The 20,772-nt window shown below is 55.5% G+C and overlaps 2 protein-coding genes across 5 annotated transcripts; one reads left to right on the forward strand and one right to left on the reverse strand.

Moving 5' to 3' along the window:
• Positions 1-166: 166 nt before the first annotated feature.
• Positions 167-11,409, reverse strand: MAFF (MAF bZIP transcription factor F). 4 transcript variants are annotated; one of them, XM_040490846.1, is made up of 4 exons: positions 10,439-10,690; positions 5,058-5,294; positions 2,164-2,229; positions 167-1,899 (listed from the first exon to the last, which is right to left on the reverse strand). In XM_040490846.1, the coding sequence occupies exons 3-4, from the start codon at positions 2,197-2,199 to the stop codon at positions 1,447-1,449; spliced, it is 489 nt and encodes a 162-aa protein (XP_040346780.1). In that variant the 5' UTR covers positions 2,200-2,229; positions 5,058-5,294; positions 10,439-10,690; the 3' UTR covers positions 167-1,446. The 4 variants fall into 4 exon arrangements, with proteins under 4 accessions (XP_040346780.1, XP_040346781.1, XP_040346779.1 ...); XM_040490847.1 differs by lacking the exons at positions 5,058-5,294; positions 10,439-10,690 and adding an exon at positions 11,311-11,409; XM_040490845.1 differs by lacking the exon at positions 5,058-5,294 and having other exon boundaries at positions 10,439-10,687.
• Positions 9,709-10,635, forward strand: LOC121041005 (basic proline-rich protein-like). The gene is made up of 2 exons (XM_040491827.1): positions 9,709-9,793; positions 10,094-10,635. The coding sequence occupies exons 1-2, from the start codon at positions 9,709-9,711 to the stop codon at positions 10,633-10,635; spliced, it is 627 nt and encodes a 208-aa protein (XP_040347761.1).
• Positions 11,410-20,772: the final 9,363 nt, after the last annotated feature.

A 20,772-nucleotide genomic window follows, 5' to 3' on the forward strand; every position in this document is an offset into this window, starting at 1 on the left:
GGTGCTAGTGAGCGAGCGAGGGCTGATGGCGCAGTTTCTTCACTTGCGAGTCGGAGCAGAGGGTCCCGGCTGGGGTTGAAAGCTGGACTCCAGCTTAGGCCCCTCGTCCGGAACCTCTCCCACCACCCCCTCCCCCAAAAGACCGTAGCCCAGAGACGTGTACTTCTCCGTGGAAAAAGAGAACTCGACTTTATTCAGAAAGTCTACAAAATACAGAAGGCGGATAAGTCGCTTACTGTAAGTCAGAAAATAAATAAATTCTAGGGGCCGGGCGAATTTTTTGCGTTTTTTTTTTTTTTTTTTTTTTTTAACATTTTTTGGTCGTTGCCATCCGGCTCTCCCTAAATATAAGATAAAATGTGATTCATTTGCAGATATAAAATATAAAGTCCAGCGCAGGGCCACACACCGCTTTTCCCAGGGAGTGGGTGCTAGGTTTCTGGCTGGGGAGAATAACTTAGATTCGTGCAATAAATAAACAGTGGGGAGGGACAACCGTATTGTGGGGGGGGGAGAGGGAGGCGCAGGGAGGGTTGGGGCTGGGGCTGGGCTTCCCAGGAGAATGGCAATCAATGACAGTGGCCAGCCCCTAAGCCACGGTGGACATTCCCAGGGGGAGGGGTGGGACCCTTCCCTTCTCAGGACCCCCACCCCTGGCTGCAGGACTTGAGCATCTATCTTCCCACCTGCCACAGTGGGTGGTCACCTCCTTGGTCCCCTTTCTCTTTGGCTGGCCAGCTCCTTCCATCTCTTCCATCTGTATCACCTTCTCTGGCCTTCTACTTCTCTTCCCCTAACTCACAGAGGCGGCTCCCGGGTCAGGGAGGCCCTTCCATCACCCTTTCCAGTCCGTGTCCACAAGCCCCCTGCCAACCCCCGGCGGGATCTCCTGGCTGGAATCTCGGGGCAGCAGTAAGAAAGCCTAGCTTTTCCAGCTCAACCACTAAGCACAGGTGGCCTTGGGCACTGGCATGTCTGCTGGAGGACGGTGTCCCCATCTGTTAACTGCCCTTCCCTTCTCAGCCCCAGGAGAGGACATAGTCCTAAATCCTGGGGGGGAGGCGGGGCCGTGGCACGATCTGAGCAAACAGTTTACACAATGAGGGGTGGCCCTCTTCTCCCCGACAGCCCTTCTCTAATCTGCTCTGTATTCCATCCTCCCAGTCCAAGAAGGCAGGACTCTCCGCCAAAAGAGACCCCAGGCGCCAACCCCACCCTACCATTCTCACCAAAGGTGCCCCACCCCAGGGCCACCTATTGGGTCCCGGTTATAGGGGCTACAACGAGGAAGACAGCAGGCTCGGGAGGGAACATGTGTTCACCACAAGAGCTGGTGGCTGCAGAGAAATGGCACCAAGGGGCAGAGACCACGCTTAGGCACTTTGGGAAGGAAGCGGGGGCCGGAGGGGCGTGGCCTGGAATGGGCGTGGCCGGGCGGGGCGGGCACTAGGAGCAGGCGGCGGGGGCGGGGCCGGGGGCGGGGGCGGAGGCGGGGCCCGGGCCGGGGGCCGACTTGACGATGGTGATGACGCTGGCTGGCGCCACGAGCGCGGCCGGGCCGCGGGTGGCGGCCACCGAGCGCGCGAAGCCCTGCAGCGCCTCGCACTTGCCGCGCAGCGCGTCGAGCTCCAGGCGCATGGCCGCGTTCTCGCGCGCCAGCTTGTCCACCTCGCGCTCCAGCTCCGACTTCTGCTTCTGCAGCTCCTCCTTCTGGCACACGCGCTTCACGCGGCAGCTGGCCGCGTAGCCGCGGTTCTTGAGCGTGCGACGTCGCTGCTTGAGCCGCGTCACCTCCTCGGCCGAGAGCCCGCGCAGGTGCCGGTTCAGCTCGCGCACCGACAGCCCCATCAGGGCCTCGTCTGACAGGTGCGGCGTGTTCTCGCTCAGCTCACGCTTGATCTGGGGACAGCACGTGGAGCGCATGGGGAAACTGAGTGACCTGCTCGCCCCCTCCCCCACCCCCCCCCATCCACCTCCCTGGGCACACAGCCTGTGATCAGGCCTCTTGCTTTCCAGCCCACGGCCCTTCCCGGGGCCTCACGAACACCTGAAGCCTGCTGAGCCACCCTTGAGGATGCCAGTAACTGAAGAGGCAGTTGGGATGGGCCAGCCTAAGCCAGAAGCGAGGGGGGGGAACAGGGACAACAGAGGCAGCATCCTCACCTTCAGGGCTTTGCTGGATAAGGGGTCCACAGACATGTTTGCAGAAGGTGCCCTCTGGGCTGAGACCTAGGAGAGAGAGAGGAGACCGAGGTTACTTTCTCCTCTACTTGGAATAAAACTCAGACTCACTGCCTCGGCGTTCAAGGCCTCTGCTGTTATGGAAGTCCTGTCATACCACCTTTCTCTGTCCCAGGGGCCCATTCCAGCCTCAGGACCTTTGCACTTTCTGTTCTCTTTACTGTTCTCTTGCCTTTCATCTTCCCATACCAGCCATCCTTCCACATGGGGTCCAGATATGTCTATTTGATTGTTTTTAACTTCTCACTGAAGTATAACCTACATACACCAAAGCACCCAAAACATATGTGGGGCACCTGGCCGGCTCAGTCCGTAGAGTATGTGACTCTTGATCTCAGGGCAGTGATTTCGAGCCCCATGTTGGGTATGGAACTTACTTAAAAAATAATAATAAATAGGGGCGCCTGGGTGGCTCAGTCGGTTGAGCATCCGACTTGGGCTCAGGTCATGATCTCGCAGTTCGTGAGTTTGAGCCCCGCGTCGGGCTCTGCGCTGACAGCTAGGAAGGAGCCTGGAGCCCGCTTCCGATTCTGTGTCTCCCTCTCTCTCTGCCCCTCCCCTGCTTGCACTCTGTTTCTCTCTCTCTCAAAAAGAAATAAACATTTAAAAATAATGAATAATATAAATAAAGAAACTTAAAAAAACCCCAAAACACCCAAAAAAAACATAGTCCCCTCCTCCCTCTTCCGCAGCCCAAGCCTTCCTCACCAAAGTTTGTCTTGGAGAAGCTTCCTCTGCCCGGCAGCCGCGAGCACGAATTCAGCACCACCCTGGTCAGACAGGGCAGTCATACCTCAACTGAGGAGGGGCCCAGGGGCCTTCAGTGTACCCTCCATAGGCCTGAAACCTCCATGTTCCTTCGGCAACTATTTATTGAGCATCTACGGTATGCCAAACACTGACATGGGGGAGATATGGAGAATGCATTCCAGAGGCCAGTGCCCACGAAGGTGACGGTCTCCCCAAGCCCCCTTTTAAAACAGCAGTCCTCTCTGTCCCTGCACATCGGATCTTCTCCCCCATTCGTTGTTAGCTCGCACTTCCTCATCTGTTACCACCCACAGGGAGGCAGTGGGGGGGGGTGAGGAGCACAGAGGACAGGGCGGGAAGACGCCCTGTGACCTCAGATGCAGCACCCTATCGATTCTCATTAGCAGTACCCAGTATGACCGCAGGGGCAAATGAGGGCAAGCCCTGGTTTCTCGAGCTTTCTGAGGGACACACCTCACAGCCTCAGCTCAGCCTCTGATACCTTCCCACGGGCCCCGAGAAACGCAAGTGCCGGGACCCGGGTGCCAGACACACCTGGAGCTTTTTGATGGCGGTTCCACTCACTACCTCCGATTCTGGTAGATCGGGTAACTGTTCTGTGCCTCAGTTTCCCCCACAGAGTGTGTTAGGTCACTCATGTTACTTCTCCCTCGGGACCCTCCCGTGGCCCCCATCTCTCTTGGGAGTCAAAGTCAAAGTCATCACGATGGCCCACAAACCACTGCATGATGTGGCCCCAGCACACGCCTCTGACTTCAGCTTCTGCTTGGCTCCCCTTCCCTGGCGCTGCTCCAGCCACACCCTCCTCCTTGCTGTTCCTCAACAAACCACGCCCACTCCTCCCCAGGGCCTTTGCACTGCCTGTACTCCTGGCCTGGCTTTCTCTTCCCCTAGATGGCCACAAGGCTTGCTTCCTCACCTTCGGGGCTCTTTTCAAATCTCATGTTCTCACTCCATTTAGAATTCTCAGCCCTGGATACACACACACACACACTCTCTCTCTCTCTCTCTCTCTCTCCATTTCCCTTTCCTGCCTCACGTTTCTTCATGGTACTTTCCACTATATGTAATTGTTATGACATCTATTGCACATATAGGTTCAGTGTCTGCCTCCCCATTGGAGCACGAGCTCCACGACAGCAGACATTCTGTCTTGCCCCCTGCCTGTGTGCCAGTGCCCAGGGCCTGGCACACAGCAGGTGCTCACGTATTCCTGCCGAACTACCGTTGGAACTCTCACTGTGACTCAGGCCGACGTGCAGAGAAGCCCCAAGCTTCTCTGGAGCCCCCAGCAGCTCCTGGGGCCCATGTAGCCAGGGGCTCTGGCACCCCGGAGGGAAGCAAGGAGTGGGACAGGAGGGGGAAGGTGGCACTTGAAGAGATCCCCTGAGAGGGGCAGCCACCGTGGCCGCTGGGCTGGGAGGGTCCTCAGAGCCACCCAGGCTCCTTGCGGTGTAGCTGAGTTCCAGAAAGTCCCAAGTAGGACCCTGGCCTTTCACCGACACTACCCTGAGACCCTCCCAAGCCACCCCTGCCAATCCTGCCCTTCAACACGGGCCTCTTAAATAGCCTTCCCGCCACACACACACCTGGGAAGGGCCTAGAATGCTTCTCTGCTGGCCTCCGCTCATCCTCTTCACAGCAACTGGAGGTTCTTTCCACCGGTGACTGTGACCACGTCACCACCCAGATGAAAACCTTCCATGGCCCCTTACTATCCCTGAACAGGGTCCAGGCCCACCTGCGTGGCACCTGAGGCCCGTCTGCCATCGCTGCCCGCCCCCATCTGGCAGCTCAGCCACGCGAAGTTTCTTTCACTTCCTCCCTCCCACACCGTATGGCCCCTGGGCAACCCCACGCCCCGTGACACGTCTCCCCCTGACTTTATCTGGCAGACTCCCGCTCATCCTTCTGCCCTGGGCCCAGACAACTCCTCCTCCAGGAAGCCCTCCCTGATCCGTAGAACGTCATGGGTGCCGCCCACCCTCGCACATCCCCCCCACCCCCCAATCTTGTGATCGTCTATTTCCTCGTTGTCTCCCCACCTGACAGGGAGCTCTGCGGCAGAAAACGGGGCAGTTCTGGGTGCCGAGGCCACCAGCCCCGGGCCCGGCAGGGAGCAGGCGCTGGTGAGACGTGGGTGGGTGGTCTGACACCACGACCCGGCTTGTCAGTGTCCGAAGCGAATGCCAAGCCCGAGCCTAGCTGAACACTGTCCAGGAGAAAACCTCCCTGTGCCCGTCTCCAACTCTTCCTCCGTTCTACCTGCCGCCTTCTTCTGCCTGGCAAGAACAGAACACAGAGGCTAGGGAGACGGGAAGGGAGCAGGAGGGATTCTGCCCTCACGATGCTGGGCCCCCAGGTGGGCTATGGGAAGGAAGGAGCACTGGATGGAGTCGAGCCTGGGTTTGAGTCCCATCTCTGTCTTCTCTGGGTTGTGTGGCCTCGGGCAAGGCACTGCACCTCTCTGGGCCCCCACTTTTCCTACTGTGGGATCAGAACGATACCCGCCGAGCAGGGTTTTGGAGGAACCAAGTGGTATAGAATGCAGAGGTCAGTGAGCACCTGGGGGTCATTAGAATCGCTGAGTCCGTCCAGGAGGGGTCAGGCTGGTAGCCCACACTGGGACCTTGCTTTGACTCAGGGTCCCCAGGCCGGCTGGGGTCACACGGGAAAGGCCCTGGGAGAGCATCCAGCCCTGCATCCTCACTTCACCCACGAGGAGGTGGAGACCCACGGAGGGGCATCTCTTGCCTGAAGTCACACGGCAGGTGAGTGGCTGCCTCCCCCCCAAGTTGGCGGGGGTTGGGGGGGGGGTGGATTCTGAACACGTGTAAAGGACCCAGAGCTGGATCCGGACCCCTTTCATACCAGCATCAGCCTGGTCCTCCTGACGGCTCTGTGAGGTAATGCCCAGAGAGGTCAATAGGGTAGTCCAGGGTCACCCACAGAGAGACCTGATAGGAGAGGTGAAGCAGGTTAACTGAGAGCCCGTTGGGTGCTAGGTGCTGAGCCCTGGGTGCTGTGGCTGATGCAGAACCTCGGAAGCACGGCCTGACCCACAGACAAGAGGGGAATCTCTGGGCCTTGGTTTCTTCACTTGTAGAGTGGGGACAATCATAACAGTCTAAGCAGGTAAGATACAAGAGACTTAGACAAGGTCAGGAGCTGCAAATGGCTGGCTTACCTCCCCATCACCCCCACCCCCTCCACTCTCTCTGCAGGCATCACTAATCAATCACAGCACTGTTCCCCCACTGAGCTTTGGTGGGGGGGGGGCGCCTGGGTGGCTCAGTCGGTTGACCGTCTGACTTTGGCTCAGGTCATGATCTCGTGGTTCGTGAGTTCGAGCCCTGCGTCGGGCTCTGTGCTCACAGCTGAGAAGCTGGAGCCTGCTTCAGATTCTGTGTCTCCCTCTCTCTGACCCTCCCCTGCTTGCACTCTGTCTCTCTTTCTCTCTCTCAAAAAAAAAATAATAATAATAATAATAATAACAAATAAACATTTTTAAAAATTAAAAAAAAAAAAGACAGCCTCAGAATCCTTCTCAACACAGGGCGACTGGGTGGCTCAGTTGGTTAAACGACTGACTTCGGCTCAGGTCATCATCTTTCACTTTGTGAGTTCGAGCCCCACGTCGGGCTCTGTGCTGACAGCTCAGAGCCTGGAGCCTACTTCAGATTCTATGTCTCCCCCTCTGTCTACCCCTCCCCTGCTCATGCTCTGTGTCTCTCTGTCTCCCAATAATAAATAAGTGTTTAAAAAAATTAAAAAAAAAAAAAAGAAGCCTTTTCAACACAACACACGCCCAGGAGGCGGAAACTGTTGGCCATCTGCTATTCTATAGAACGGCTGAAGTTCCCATCCACTCAGCTGACTGGGATTCTAAATACTTTCAGTTTCTAGGGACACTGTGAACCTGTTCTTCCCTCTTCTCCTCCTTCTCCTGCTCTAGCCTCAGCCCCTTCAAGCAAATCCTGGATGTCAGCAGAGGCACCTTTGTTTGCCCAGGAATGTCCCGGCTCAGCAAAGTCAGGTAATCACAGAGGGAAAGTCACAAGAAGGGGGAACTGTCTGATAACCTCAGGCTTTCACTCTCCAAGCCCAGGCCAGGGGTCGCAGGGCTCTAAGCCAAGGGGCGTGGGTCCTCCCCCAGGCTGCCTCTGCCAGTCTGGGGGACCCTGGGCCAGAGACAGCAGCAGGTCCAACCAGCTCTGTAACTGAGGCAACCAAGCGACTGTTTGATGGCAGTGATGGGCTGGGACCCAGGGGTCCCGATTCCCAGGACCCCCAGCTCGGGGCCCTTTCTTCAGTGCCGGCCACCACATCTCCCCCCACCTCCTCAGTTTCTCCTCTTCTTCCCTCGGAGGCCAGCAGAGTTGACCTCCAGGGTCTGCAGGTTCCCAACATTCTTTGGGAGGCATGAGAATGAGTTTACTCTCGGGGATTGATTGACAGCTGCCTCGCCCAGTCAGCAGCTGCCAACCCTGCTGCACCCGCCCCCCCTCCCGGGCCCCCTAGTCCACTCCGGAGACATCCTGCAGACGGCCCACCCACTGGCATGGGCTCCTCTCTGGCTGCTGAGCCATTCTGCTTCCTCTGTGAGGACAGAGGGAAAAAATGTGTTTTCCTGGGCCTTGGCCGCCAGCACTGGTTGGAGCCTCCTCCCTGCTGGAAGCCGAGCAAAGCTGGGAGAGCCCAGCACCCCATGGAAGCAGGGCCCTTGCATTCTAGCTCCAGTTCTGCCACCCCCTCACGCTCACCAATGTGACTTCAAATCCGTCCCTCCCCTCTCTCTCTGGGCCTCAGTTTCCCAACATGCCGAACTTCCCCCAAGCCCAATGTACCTCCCAGCACTGATGATTTGGGAGTCTTATGGAGTGTCAGATTCCTGGTCCTGAATGGAGCTCCAAAACCACCAGCAGAGTGGACGCCCTGGGAAAGGAAATCAGTGAAGGCTCCCTGGAGGCAGGGGCATGAGAACACAAGCTCGGAGACCATCGGCCTTGACCATCCCTCTGCTCCACCTGCACAGCCAGGGACCACTTCCCCTTTCAGCTGAACCAGGACTGCAGCTGCCTCCTCGCTGGCTTCCAGTCTGGGCTGCCTCCACGGCCGGCCCTGCCATCTGTCCCGCACCGAGTGCTGCCCGAGGGTCTGCTCACTTTTGAGAGGCTGCTTCAAGAACCCTATAGCCCACTCGGGCTCCCTGCTTCACTGGAAGTTTCCCAGGCCTTGTTTTCCAAGTCCTGTGGAGTTCTTTCGGGACACGGGCCTAGTGTTCATTCCTTCATTCAATCAGCAACCATCCAAGAAGCACCTACTCTGTGCCAGGCTCGGTGCTGGGTCCCGAAGGCCCAAAGATGAATCACAGTCCCTGCCCTTAAGGGCCTCGTAGATGACCATCACGCCATCTGAGAACCCAGCTCACTGGTCACCTCCTCAGGGAAGCCTCCCTTGATTGCCCTGGCTAAGTCGGAGCCCTGTTTATATGCTTTCAAATCACAGTGGCTTCTGCCCCAGACTACCCATCTCAGCCATGGTTCTGCATCGAGTTTGGTAGCTCTTCCTTCAACTTTGGCTCCCCCTCCTCGATTGGAAGCTCCAGAGGGATCTGATTTGCTCACCATCTCATCCCCAGCATCTGGCCCATGACAGGCTCCATCGCTGGGGGGTGCCTGGTTCCTGTGCTCCGGGCTGCCGCCTCCCTCACCCAAACCCTATACTCCTGGACATCCCTGGGTCCAGCCTGGGGCTGTTGGATCTTCTTTTTCTCCCATAGGCTGCATGTGGAGGCTGCCACACCCCACCCCACCCCACCCCCTTCTACACCCATCCTGCCGCCCTGCATGTTGCCTAGTCCCTGCTGCAGATGGAGATACTGAAGTTCTGAGCTGTGGAAGCAGGGCTCACCAGGGCTCAAAGATTCAAGGTTAAAAGTTCGTCCGGTTCCTCACCCCCTCAAGCTCAATCACTGCCCCCCCACTCCCACCCCGCGGCCGATTCTGAAGCCCTGTGGTGGGAGGGGGAGGGCAGAATAGGACCAAGGACGCCCTAGACCCCATCCCGTTCCACGAGACTGATGCGGATGGGGGGGGGGGGGGGGGGTAGAGTTCCGGGCCCCACCCCTCATACGTTGCTCAGGACCAAGATCACCTGTTCCACTGCCTGTTGACCATGCCTAGCCCAGGGTGAGGACTCTGGGTCCTAGGCCTGGCCCAGGCCCTCAACTAGCTCCTCAGGTCCAGCCATCCATAGGTCTGACTAATCCCACCTGGGAACTGAAACCACCAGGAGAGCAGAAACCAGCTCCACCCCATTCTCCCGGTCTCACCCTCCCCAACCCAGCAGGTACAACCTCCAGAACCAGGACCAGCCAGAGGAGCCACCAAAGAGAGGAAGCCACGGATTCCTTCCTACTTCCCAGCTTTGTGGTGGGTTTTCAGGCCCTTCCTGTTCCTCCCGAGAGGGAGGGGATGAACAACCCCGGGGAGATGAAGGAGAGTCCCTAGGGTCTGCCTTCCTGGGGCAGCTGGAAAACCTGGAGACAAGGACAGAGGCATCAGGGTGCTGGGGCGGGGGAGGGGTGGCCCACTCATCTCACCCCCCAGCCCAGCCGGATGGGGCCTTTGATACTTTGCCCCACCCTAGGGCTGCAGGCGCCGGCTCTGGGCGGGGGACAAACACCGCAGTCACATGGCCGTGTCCCTGGGAAACTCCGGGGACAGCCAGGGCCTGGCGGAGGTCTGGACGAAAGGGGACAGCCGGAGGGAGAATTCCCGTACCCCCGTGTGACCTTGGAACTGGCCACTTTCCTCGGTCGGGTCCTTATTCCACATTTATTCATGCGGGCGCACTCTCTCCAAGGCACACACAGGCCCCGGGGTCTTCACCCCCCTGGGAGCGCGCGCGGCGGACACACCACACACACACACACACACGCACGCACGCACACACGCACGCACCGGGCAGGATACGCGGGACACTGGCCCGGGAACACATACGCACGCCCGCCTTCGGACGTAAACAAACCGCGCACGCACTGCTCGCGGGCACCGGTCCAGGGACTGTTCTCACCGAGTCACGTACGTGCACACACCGCCCCCGGTCCCGCCTGGGCGGACGCTGACGCTCGTCGGCCTGCGCTGCCCCTTCCTGCCCCGCTCGGCCGCCTCCCGCGCGCTCCCCCAGAAGGGGCCCGTCACCACCGCACCCCGCCAAGCTCGCCTGGGCCCCATCTCGGAGCTCCCGGACCTCTGGCCCCCGCACCCCCCCCCCCCACCCGCCAGCCGTCCGGGCGAAGGACACACCAAAGCGCCGACGGAGCGGGGCCCCGGCGCCCCGCCCCGGGCACGTTCCCGGGCACGGAGACCCTGCCGCCTCGGGTTTCGCGCGCCCGTCCCCGTCTCGGACCCGCGTCCCTCACCCGCGGCCGCTTCGCCTGGCGCCCCGTGCACGCGCGGCTGCCGCTGCCGTCCCGGCGTTGCTGTCTCGGCCCGCGCCCTCCTCCTGTCCGATCCCCCTCCGGTCCCGACCGCCGGTCGCTCCGAGCCGGGCTCCCGAGAGCGCAGCGCCGAGTTTTGTTGTGGGGCGGGCGGCGCGGGGGGCGGCGCGGAGTTGTAAGGCGAGCTTCCCGGAATTACTCACTCACAGGATTCCTTTCATTCATAAAAACCCAGTCATGCGGTGACGTCACCGCCTGGCGGCCCCTACGGCCCCGGAGCGGCCTCCCGGCTCTGGGCCCCGCCCCCAGGCGGCCCCGCCCCGATCGGGCCCCGCCCACACAAGGCCTGATCTGCGGGCCTCCGCGCGGCGGGCGTGCTCAACCCCAGGCAGAGGCGGCTGGGTGCGTTCACGTGATACCTCGCGAGAGCCGCGTGGGCGGAGGTGTCATTTGTCTCGTTTTTGCAGTCGACAGCCCCGTACCTCTTCTCCTTTCACCCTCCACCCTCTGCCTTGATCTCATCCAGTCCCGTGGTTTTAAATGCCATCCATATGCCCAGGATCCGCAAAGAGCTTCTCCAAAGAGTTCGAGACTGCCCACTCTGCACCTCCACCCGGGTGCCAGAGGAGGACCGCAAAAATCCAATTCCTGACCACCAACACTACGTCAGCTCCCCCACACCCCCAGACTCCCCGATCTCAGTTGTTCAAGCCCGATTCTAGGAGCTTTGCTCCATTCCTCTTTCTCCCTTCCTCCCCACCAGTCAGGCTGGCTCTCCCTCCAATGCCGCCCTGCATCTGACCACTCTACTCCATCCCCCGTCCCCCCACCTGGTCCAGGCACCCTCAGCTTACCTCGACAATGACAGCAAGCTTCCTGATGGCCTCCCCACTTTGCTCCCAACGGCTTTCTTCACGCACCAAAGTTCTTCTTAAAACAAGGATCAGATTGTTTCACACACTTCCTGCTCTCTGGCTTAATTCCCTCACCGGCTTCCGTTTGCATTGGAAATATAAACTGTACTCCTCCTTTTGGTCTATAGGGCCCTAAGCCACCTGACCTCTACCCAATTCTGCAGCCTCCCCTCCTTCCACTCTCCCCTCACCCACTATCCTTCAGTCACACTGCCCTTCTTACTGTTTTTCAAACACGCCTAGCGCGTTCCTACCACAGGTCCTTTGCACAAGCTGTTTCCTCTTCCGTTCGCTGCCAGGCTCTTTCTCATCTCTCAGGTCGGCTTAGATGTCACTGTCTCAGAGAGGCCTTTCCTGACTGCCCTAGCTAAAAGAGCCCCCACTTCTGAAATATGTTTTTATATTACCTTAATATCTCCTATAAGGTGTTACCTTGCTTATATAGTTGCTCACTATTTGATGTCTGTCTCCCCAACCAGAATGTAAGTTTCTTGTCTACCTTGTTCATCACTGCATGTCCTGAGCCTAGAACAGTGCTCAGCACATAGTGAGCCCTCAACAAACATATACTGAGGACATATATGAGTGGAGGCTCAGAGAGAGAAAGTGACTTTCCAAAGTCACCTAGCTAGGAAGTACCAGAACTGGAATTTGAACCCAGACCTGATTGATTCCTGGTCCAGACGTTTGGCACTATACCCAAATGAGTGGGTCCCAGTATAAACGGGAGGGATGTATTCAGTGCCTGGAGCTCCACTCAAAAGGGGCAGTTTGGGGGGCACCTGGGTGGTTCAGTTGGTTAAGCATCCGACTCTGGATATCGGCTCAGGTCATGATCTCATGGTTCTTGGGATCAAGCCCTGCACTGGGCTCCAGAATGAGAGAGCCCTTGTTATGCCTTCCCGCCTCTGGGTCCAGGTCCATCTGGGATGGGGACAACTATCTCTCACTTCCTGAAAGCCTTGGGTTTCCTATGCAGATTGGCCCACTAGCTTCCCAAGTGACCAAATGTTGTGGCGAATTTGACTTGACGCTTAAAGAACCACACCCCCCAGCAGATTGCCCACTTGCCCTACATTTACACGGCTCACAGAGCCCCTCATGTTACCCCTGGGGTACAAAAGTTCTTGATTTTACAAACTGCGCCCTTGTGGCTGGCGGTCTTTCTCTCTCCCCACCTCCATTTTCTAAGAGCATCTCAAGAGCTGAGGCCATAGTAGTGAATGAACTAGTGAGTGAATCCCCGGTGGCCTGCACGACACCCCTGGACACCATGCTCCCTGAAGCCTTTGCTCCCATCCCCAGCCTGCCCTCGTCAGGGGGTCAGCACTTCAGTGCCCACACAGCAGAGACTGCTTCCCCGAAGACATGGTTCCCTTTCTGGTCAAGGTCGAGTGACAATGTCATTTTTTATTTTTTATTATTTTTTTGCTAATTTTTTTTAATGCTTACTTGTTTTTGAGAGAAAGAACATGAGCGGGGGAGGGGCAGGAAGAGAGAGGGAGACCCAGAATCCGAAGCAGGCTCCAGGCTCCGAGAGGTCAGCCCAGAGCCCGACGCGGGGCTCGAACCCACGCACCGTGAGATCGTGACCTGAGCCAAAGTCCGAGGCTTCACCCACCGAACCACGCGGGTGCCCCCAGCAACGTCGTTTTTATTTTTATTTTTATTTTTATTTATTTATTTTTTTAACGTTTTTATTTATTTTTGGGACAGAGAGAGACAGAGCATGAACGGGGGAGGGGCAGAGAGAGAGGGAGACACAGAATCGGAAACAGGCTCCAGGCTCCGAGCCATCAGCCCAGAGCCCGACGCGGGGCTCGAACTCATGGACCGCGAGATCGTGACCTGGCTGAAGCCGGACGCTTAACCGGCTGCGCCACCCAGGAGCCCCGCAACGTCGTTTTTAAAAGCAGCAGCTCTGCGGCTTGAAAGGGGGCTCCCACAGGACAAACCCAGGACAATTTGAACATCAAAATAAATAACAGTAATGATGATCAGAACCCATTAAATAAAAGGAGAATCGATGAGTCTATACTAATGTGAATAAATGAATGAATGGATAGATGAATGAATGAATAAATAAATAAGACAAAGCTCCTCCTTCCAGTAGAAGGAATGACAGGGTGAGAAAATGACCATTAGGCAAGCATTCTAGTAACAATGGATTCCAAGAAGAATCGTCAATGGATACGAAGATTTGATGAGCAGCGTGAAATTGTGTAGCCTCCAAGTATTGCCCTAAATACGATTTTTAATTAGAAAAGGAACGATAGTAATCCTACAGTGGAGAAACCTGGCCGATACCCCTTTCACTAGGTGATCAAAGTTCCCATCCGCAGTGAGGGGACAAATCGACACGTGCATCCCCTAAATGATGCACTGAGAAGGACGAGGCATCCAGACACTCCTGGTGAAGGTGATCGTGAGGAAAACGTGTGACCACCCTAACGCTGAAAGAAACGTTTGAAAGAAATGGCGAGATCACGAAAGACGAAAAGAGAGGGCAGCTGTTCCAGGCTGACAGGAGACACGGCAACCGGCAACCGAAGGCGGTGTGGGGTCCAGGATTTCCTGCTGGTATGAAGGACGTTGTGAAGAGAGCTGGTAAAACCCCAGTGAGCTTTGGAGACCAGCTAATAGAATCTCACTGGTGTTAATTTCCTGATCTGGGGTCCTTGTCCTGCCGTCAGGCAAGAGAGCGTCCTCGATTTTAGGAAACATGTGTGGGCATATTTGGAGGTGAAGGGGCTTGCAATTTACTCTCAGATGGTTCAGAACAAGACAGAAGGGAGTTAGAAAGATAATGTGATAGGGGCGCCTGGGTGGCTCAGTCGGTTGAGCGTCCGACTTCGGCTCAGGTCACGATCTCGCGGTCCGTGAGTTCGAGCCCCGCGTCAGGCTCTGGGCTGATGGCTCAGAGCCTGGAGCCCACTTCCGATTCTGTGTCTCCCTCTCTCTCTGCCCCTCCCCTGTTCATGCTCTGTCTTTCTCTGTCTCAAAAATAAACATAAACATTAAAAAAAAAAAAAAAAGAAAGATAATGTGATAAAACATTAACAGCTGGGGGATCTGGGTGACGCACATACAGAAATTCTGTCATTCCTGCAATTTCTGTTTTAATACCATTTTTTCCCTTTGTCTTTCTCTTCTTTCTTTCTTTCTTTCTTTCTTTCTTTCTTTCTTTCTTTCTTTTTTTTTTTTAAGTAGGGGCTCTCAGGGTAGTCTGCCGGCTTCAAATCCTGGCCTCCACCCCTCCACGGGCTGAGTGACTTAACCTCTCCCTGCCTCACTCTCCTCCTTTGTAAACTGGGTTTACAAATAGTGCCGACCTCATGGGTTGAGAAACAATTTAAATGTGTTCACACTTAAAAGCATGTGGCCCGGTGCCAAGTGCGGGATAAGAGACTGATAGATATTGGGTGAGAGAAAGATGAGTCCTCCGGGATCCCCTAGAGGAACCTGCTTCCTCCCTGGGCGAGTGACACAAAGACAGTGAGGACCCCGCCCCCGGGGCCAGAGACCCCACCTCCTGCCGGCCGGCGGGGCGGGGCCCTGTTGCCAGTTTCTAGGGAGGGAGCATTTCAGCCAGCTGAGTCAGGCAGAACACTGACTGCGAAGCTCCACCCCCCTGTCGCCTGGCCAAGACACCAAATAGCACCCAAGCACATCTCCGTGGGACCCCAGCCCACAGGGCGTGCCTTGCTCAATAGCAGGTGCGCGGTGACAGCTTGACCCAGGCCGGGCTCTCAGCTCACTCGCACCCCTGGCTGACCCCGGTGTGGGGCATTCCTCGCTCCCAGCCTCAGTTTCCCCATCTGCAGTGACAGCCTGGGATTAGGTCAGTGATTTTGAAACAATCTCAAACCCACTAAACTTTCTTCGAAGGAAAGTTGACTCTGCCGTGTGGGTCCCACATTGTAGAACAGCCTGGAGGCTCACTGCCAAGGGGCACCGGTGCTGGCTTTGAGACTCCCGGTTGGTTGGGCGAGTGTTCTCTGGAGGCGCTTCCTGCCCTGAGATTTGATTGCCAGGCCCCTAAGAGCTCCTGTCCCTGGACACTGGGGCCTTCCCAGACCCCCTTAGGGGGGGCAACCCTCCATCAACTGAACCAGGTGCCGCATTTCGGGTGCATTCCTCTGCTGGGTGGGAGTGATGTCACAGGGATCATTTCTGGCCCTTGTTCCCAGTTCTTCACCCGTCGCGTGCCTCTTACCACCTTATTACTGCTTAGTACTCATCACTATGTTTAGGGGACGCTTCCTATGTGCCAGGCACAGCACTAAGTGCCTCAGACCTGTTTGCACAGTGTGTATTTCCCCGGATCTTTTCTCCCACTGCTAAATCCACCAACCATCCCCCCACCCCCCCAATCACCTGTGCTTTTATCGCATTTCAGCGTCTTTATAACTTCACTTTCCTTCTCACAAAAGCCCTCCACGTGGCAGGCGGGCAGTGGGGCACAAATGATCAGCCTCATTTTAAAGGCGAGGACACGGACCAGTTTACGGGCTCGCCAGCTGCCCAGAGGGGACCCCGTTGCTGGATGTGCTGGGCCTGATTGCCACAGGTCCTCTCCACCATTTGAGCAGCTAGGTGTTATCATCACCAGATGAGAAATCGAGAAATCTGAACGCCAGGAGGGGAGGCAAGACCACCAGCCCAATATCCACGCATCCAGTCGGTGGCAGAGGACCCATCCCCACCCCCCCAGCTCCCGTCCACTCTCTCAGCACCAACATTTTCCCCAAGCGGCTGACATCACCAATCCCCACCCCCCCCCCACTTTTTACCCCCCCCATCACCCCAGCCCCCAGCCCCACCTTTTCTTCCCTTTTACAGCCAGATCTCTCTCACCCCCTCTGTGCTTTCTTGCCCCCTTGCCTCCCCAGGACCTCCTGGTTACTGAATCCAGGGTCCCTTTCCGTCCCAGGCCTGTCCTTGGACAGCATTGGACCGTGTGGCTCCCTCCTCTCCGTTCTGAAACACTCTCTTGGCTCTGCCTCTAAGGCTTGGGCTTCCCGTCCTACCTTTTCAGTCTCTATCCCTGCTTCCCCATGAGCTCAGTGATTAGTGATGCTCCGAGCTGGCCTCTGCCTGCTCTTGCTGTCCGTGGGGAATCTCATTCCCCTTCAAGATCTCAGGGGCCATCGGTGCTGATGACTCCCAGATCGTTGTTCACGACTGCGACATTCCCTAGGCTATCCCTGCCTGGTCCCGTGGAACACGATCCCTTGTCATTTTGTGATTTCGCCAGGAAAATCATATTTGCCTACAGTCCAGGGCTTTGTCACAATAAAAAATGACCTGTGTATCTGGGGCAAGTGTGCATTAAATTGTGAACTCTAAGGACAGGAACAGAAGGACCTTTCGTGTCCCCACCCCGCCAAGAGTGAGGCTGTGCACATAGTAGGTGCTTTATCCGTACTGGCTGGAGAAACTGAAGTGAGGAGCCCCGGAGAAAAAAGAAAGGGAGGAAGACGTTGCACACTGTGACCCCCACGTTAGACCCCCATCCTGAGAGGCTAGACTCCGCATGATCACTGGCACGGGTCCCACATCTTTGCCCGAGATGCCCTCTGCCCAGCCTCTGCAAACCCTCACCAGCCTTCAGGATCCAGGTTCAGGCTAACTTCTTGTCAAAGCGTCCCTGGCCCTCTGGCCCTGAGGCCACGGTCTCTCCTGTGAGCCCCTGAGCTGGGCTGAGGGGCCCCTAGAGCGGGGACATCCTGGCTTACCTGGCCAGGACCGGCTTTCCTCCTTGGGATGGGAACACACGTAGCTGCACAGCCCAAGGTCACCTGCACTCAGTTCCTTCCAGAAGAGGGCACAAGCCCCGATGCCTCCCACCCCCCCACCCCCGGCATCAAGTCAGAAGCCATGTAATTGGTGTAATCATTACACAGCTGCCTGTGACCTCTGTGCCCTCCAGTCACCTCTCTCATGTAATCAGGGGGATTTTTTTTTTTTTTCCCACGTCAGTTGTCTGCTTGTAACCCTTCCGGGGCTCCCACTGCCTGCAGAACAAGATCCGTATCCTCAGCCTGGCACTCGAGACCCTTCATGCGTGGCCTCTGTGGCTCACTGCCCACTCACCTGGTCACACATCAGATTCCAGGAGTGTTCAGCCTCTTGCAGTTGCCCCAAACGATCCGCACAATCTTATGATGTTGACTTTTGCTCATACAGTTCTTTCCATCTGGCATGTTGTTTGTTTGTTTGTTTGTTTGTTTCTTTCTTTCTTTCTTTCTTTCTTTCTTTCTTTCTTTCTTTCCTTTCTTTCCTTTCAACAGAGAGAGACAGAGCATGAGCAGGGGAGGGACAGAGTTCGAGGGAGACACAGAATCAGAAGCAGGCTCCAGGCTCTGAGCTGTCAGCACAGAGCCCCACGCGGGGCTCGAACTCACGGACTGTGAGATCATGACCTGAGCCCAAGTCGGTTGCTCAACCGACTGAGCCACCCAGGCGCCCCATGTTTTCACTTTCTTAACCCAGCTGGCAAACTCCTATTCAACCTTTGAAACCCCACTTAAGAACGGGGGGTTAGTGGAGGCACCTGGGTGGCTTAGTTAGGTGTCTGACTCGGCTCAGGTCATGCTCTTGTGGTTCGTGGTTTGAAACCCTGCATCGGGCTCTGTGCTGACAGCTCAGAGCCTGGAGCCTGCTTTGGAGTCTGTATCTCCCCCTCTCTCTGCCCCTCTCCTGCTCACTGTCTGTCTCTCTCAAAAATAACTAAACATTAAAAACAAACAAACAAAAAAAAAGAACAGGGGTTAGTAAATTTTTTCTGTAAAGGGCCAGGGAGAAATATTTCAGGCATTGTGGGCCCTATGGTTTCTGTCACAATTACTCAAAATTCTGCCGTTGTAGAAAGCATAGGCGTGTGAATGAATGATGTAGCTGAGTTCCAACAAAACTTCGGAGGACCAGGTGGTAGGGGGGTTATTTTGCCCGCCCCCGTTCAAGAATCATCTCACAAAGCTTCCCACTGGACAGACCTCACCAATGCCTTCTTGCAATGCCCTCTACACCTTACGCGTTCTGCCATGACACAAACCCCAACCGTAATGATTCTGCGGTCGTGGTGATCGGATGGGATAACGGGCCATACCGTCGTCTCTCACCCCAATTTCTATAACAGCCTCCTCACCGGCCTCCCAGTCTCTGCTTTGCCCCTTATGGTCTAATCTTGCCCGAACAGATAATGATCTGTTAAAATGTAAATCCAATCAGGTCACTGTGCTCAAAAAACGCTCCCGTGGCTCCCCATTTCCCCGCCAAGTGAAAGCCAAAGTTTTGAAGCGGGGCTCGATCCCACGACCCTGGGACCACGACCCGAAATCAAGAGTCAGACCCTCAACCGACTGACCCCCCCAGGTGCCCCTTCCCTAGCTTTTTAATTATAAAAATGTTCAAACACACAGAAAAGGGAGGGACTAACACGACGGCACTCACATACACAACCCCAGATTCAACATGCAAGGTATTTGGAAAGATGCTAATAACATCGTGACACTTCACCCGAAGACTCTAGCAAAACGCACTCCGTGTTTGGCTTTATCTTATCATCTGTCTTCCCACCACAAGACTGCAAACAGCACAAGGGCAGAGGTTTTTACCTATTTTGTTCAGTGTGGTTTCCTCAGCAGCAAGAACATTACTTGGCACCCAGTGGGGACGTCTACAGAGTAGGGAAAGAAAAGAGAAGACAAGGTCCTGATTCTGCTTCTGCCTTTTATTGACCCGTGACTTGGGAGATCATTTCGCACTGCAGAACCTAGGTTTCTGCAACAACAGAGTAGGGGGCGCGCCTGGGTGGCTCAGCTGGTTAAGCTTCCTGGGTCTTAAATTCCACTCAGGTCTCCATCTCACAATTCATGGGATCCAGCCCTGTGTCAGGCTCTGCGCTGACAGCTCAGAGAGATTCTCTCTCTCCCCCTCTCTCTCCGCCCCTTCCCTGCTCACGTGTGTGCTCTCTCCCTCTCACAATAAATAAACGAACATTTAAAAAACACAATAAAGTGGAGGATAATAGTAACTACTTCTCAGCATTGTTGTGAGGATCAGACAAGGTAAGGGTGGAAAACTGCACCATTTGGTAAATTTCAGTTACATTTCCATCCCACTCCGAGGCAGAGGACTTGGTCTAGCCTGATTCTCTGGCTTCTGGGCTCCTAGAAAGCAGACCTTTTGCTCTGCGATGTTTGCAGCTGCCAGCCCCACCGAGATGTTTCTAGCACAGCCCCTCAAGAGAAGTTCTTGGACTTGAACGGCCCCAATGCAAAATCCAACAGAAACCCAACGGAGTGTGTTCCCTTGCCTACTCATTTGCCCCCGGCCCTCCCATTGCTTCAGCATTCAGTGCTACCTAATCATCCCCTATACTTCATCTCCTGCTTTAGCCACTCCTTTAACAGTTTTCACCGGAAATACCTAGAGGAGGGGCACTCGATTTCATCAGGCCCTGAGATTCTACTTTGTGAATTTCTTTCATGGATCTCTGAGGGTTTCGAACAATTGATCCGGCCTCCCCTGGCCTTTTCTGCATTTCAGGTTCGGTTGTGCGTCTGCGTTGTCAAACTTGTCTTTCAGACCCACTTTGAATACCCGAGTGGGTGTTTGCTGAAGAATGGGACTCGTCCCGCTGAACCTACATGTTTTCTTGGGTCAGATTACTCCGCAGAGGGAGGAATGCCTGGCCTTTTGCAAGCTTCCTGATAACCATCGCCCTAACTCCACTTGTGTGGGGCGTGGAGAGCAAAATATTTGCAGTGAGAAGTCTGAGTCTTCACCTGGTTCTCTCGACTCAAAGCTGAAACTCTTGAGCAAAATTCAAATTGTGGTTTAGGGACATTTTCTTCACCTGTAAAATGCAAACCAGAGGAACTGCAGGGGCACCTGGGTGGCTTAGTCGACTGAGCGTCCAACTTGGGCTCAGGTCATGATCTCATGTTTTGTGGGTTCAAGCCCGGCGTAGGACTCACTACTGTCAGTGCAGAGGCTGCTTCGGATCCTTCGGATCCTCTCTCTGCCATTCCCCTGCTTGCACTGTCTCTCTCAAAATGAATAAATAAACTCAAAAACAAACAAACAAAAAAACAAAAAAGAAAAAGAAAGAAAGAAAGAAAGAAAAAGAAAGAAAAGAAACTACAATTCAGAGATGATGGATGTGAAGTCAAATTATTTTGTAATGGGTATTAGTTCACGTGATCTGCTTGGTCACAAGCAAATCTGTCACTACAACCCAGGCTCCTCTCTTCTCTTCTGTGTCCCTTTCTCAGCATTACTAATCATAACAACGACCATTTGTTGAAATTCCACTATGTGCAGGCACAGAGATTAATTTATCTCCAGGTCACAACATCCTTATTAAGGATGAGGAGTCCACAGAGACCAAGTCAT

The sequence above is a fragment of the Herpailurus yagouaroundi genome, unplaced genomic scaffold (genome assembly GCF_014898765.1).
Source record: "Herpailurus yagouaroundi ecotype Mexico unplaced genomic scaffold, PumYag 182, whole genome shotgun sequence".
Taxonomy (NCBI): Eukaryota; Metazoa; Chordata; class Mammalia; order Carnivora; family Felidae; genus Herpailurus; species Herpailurus yagouaroundi.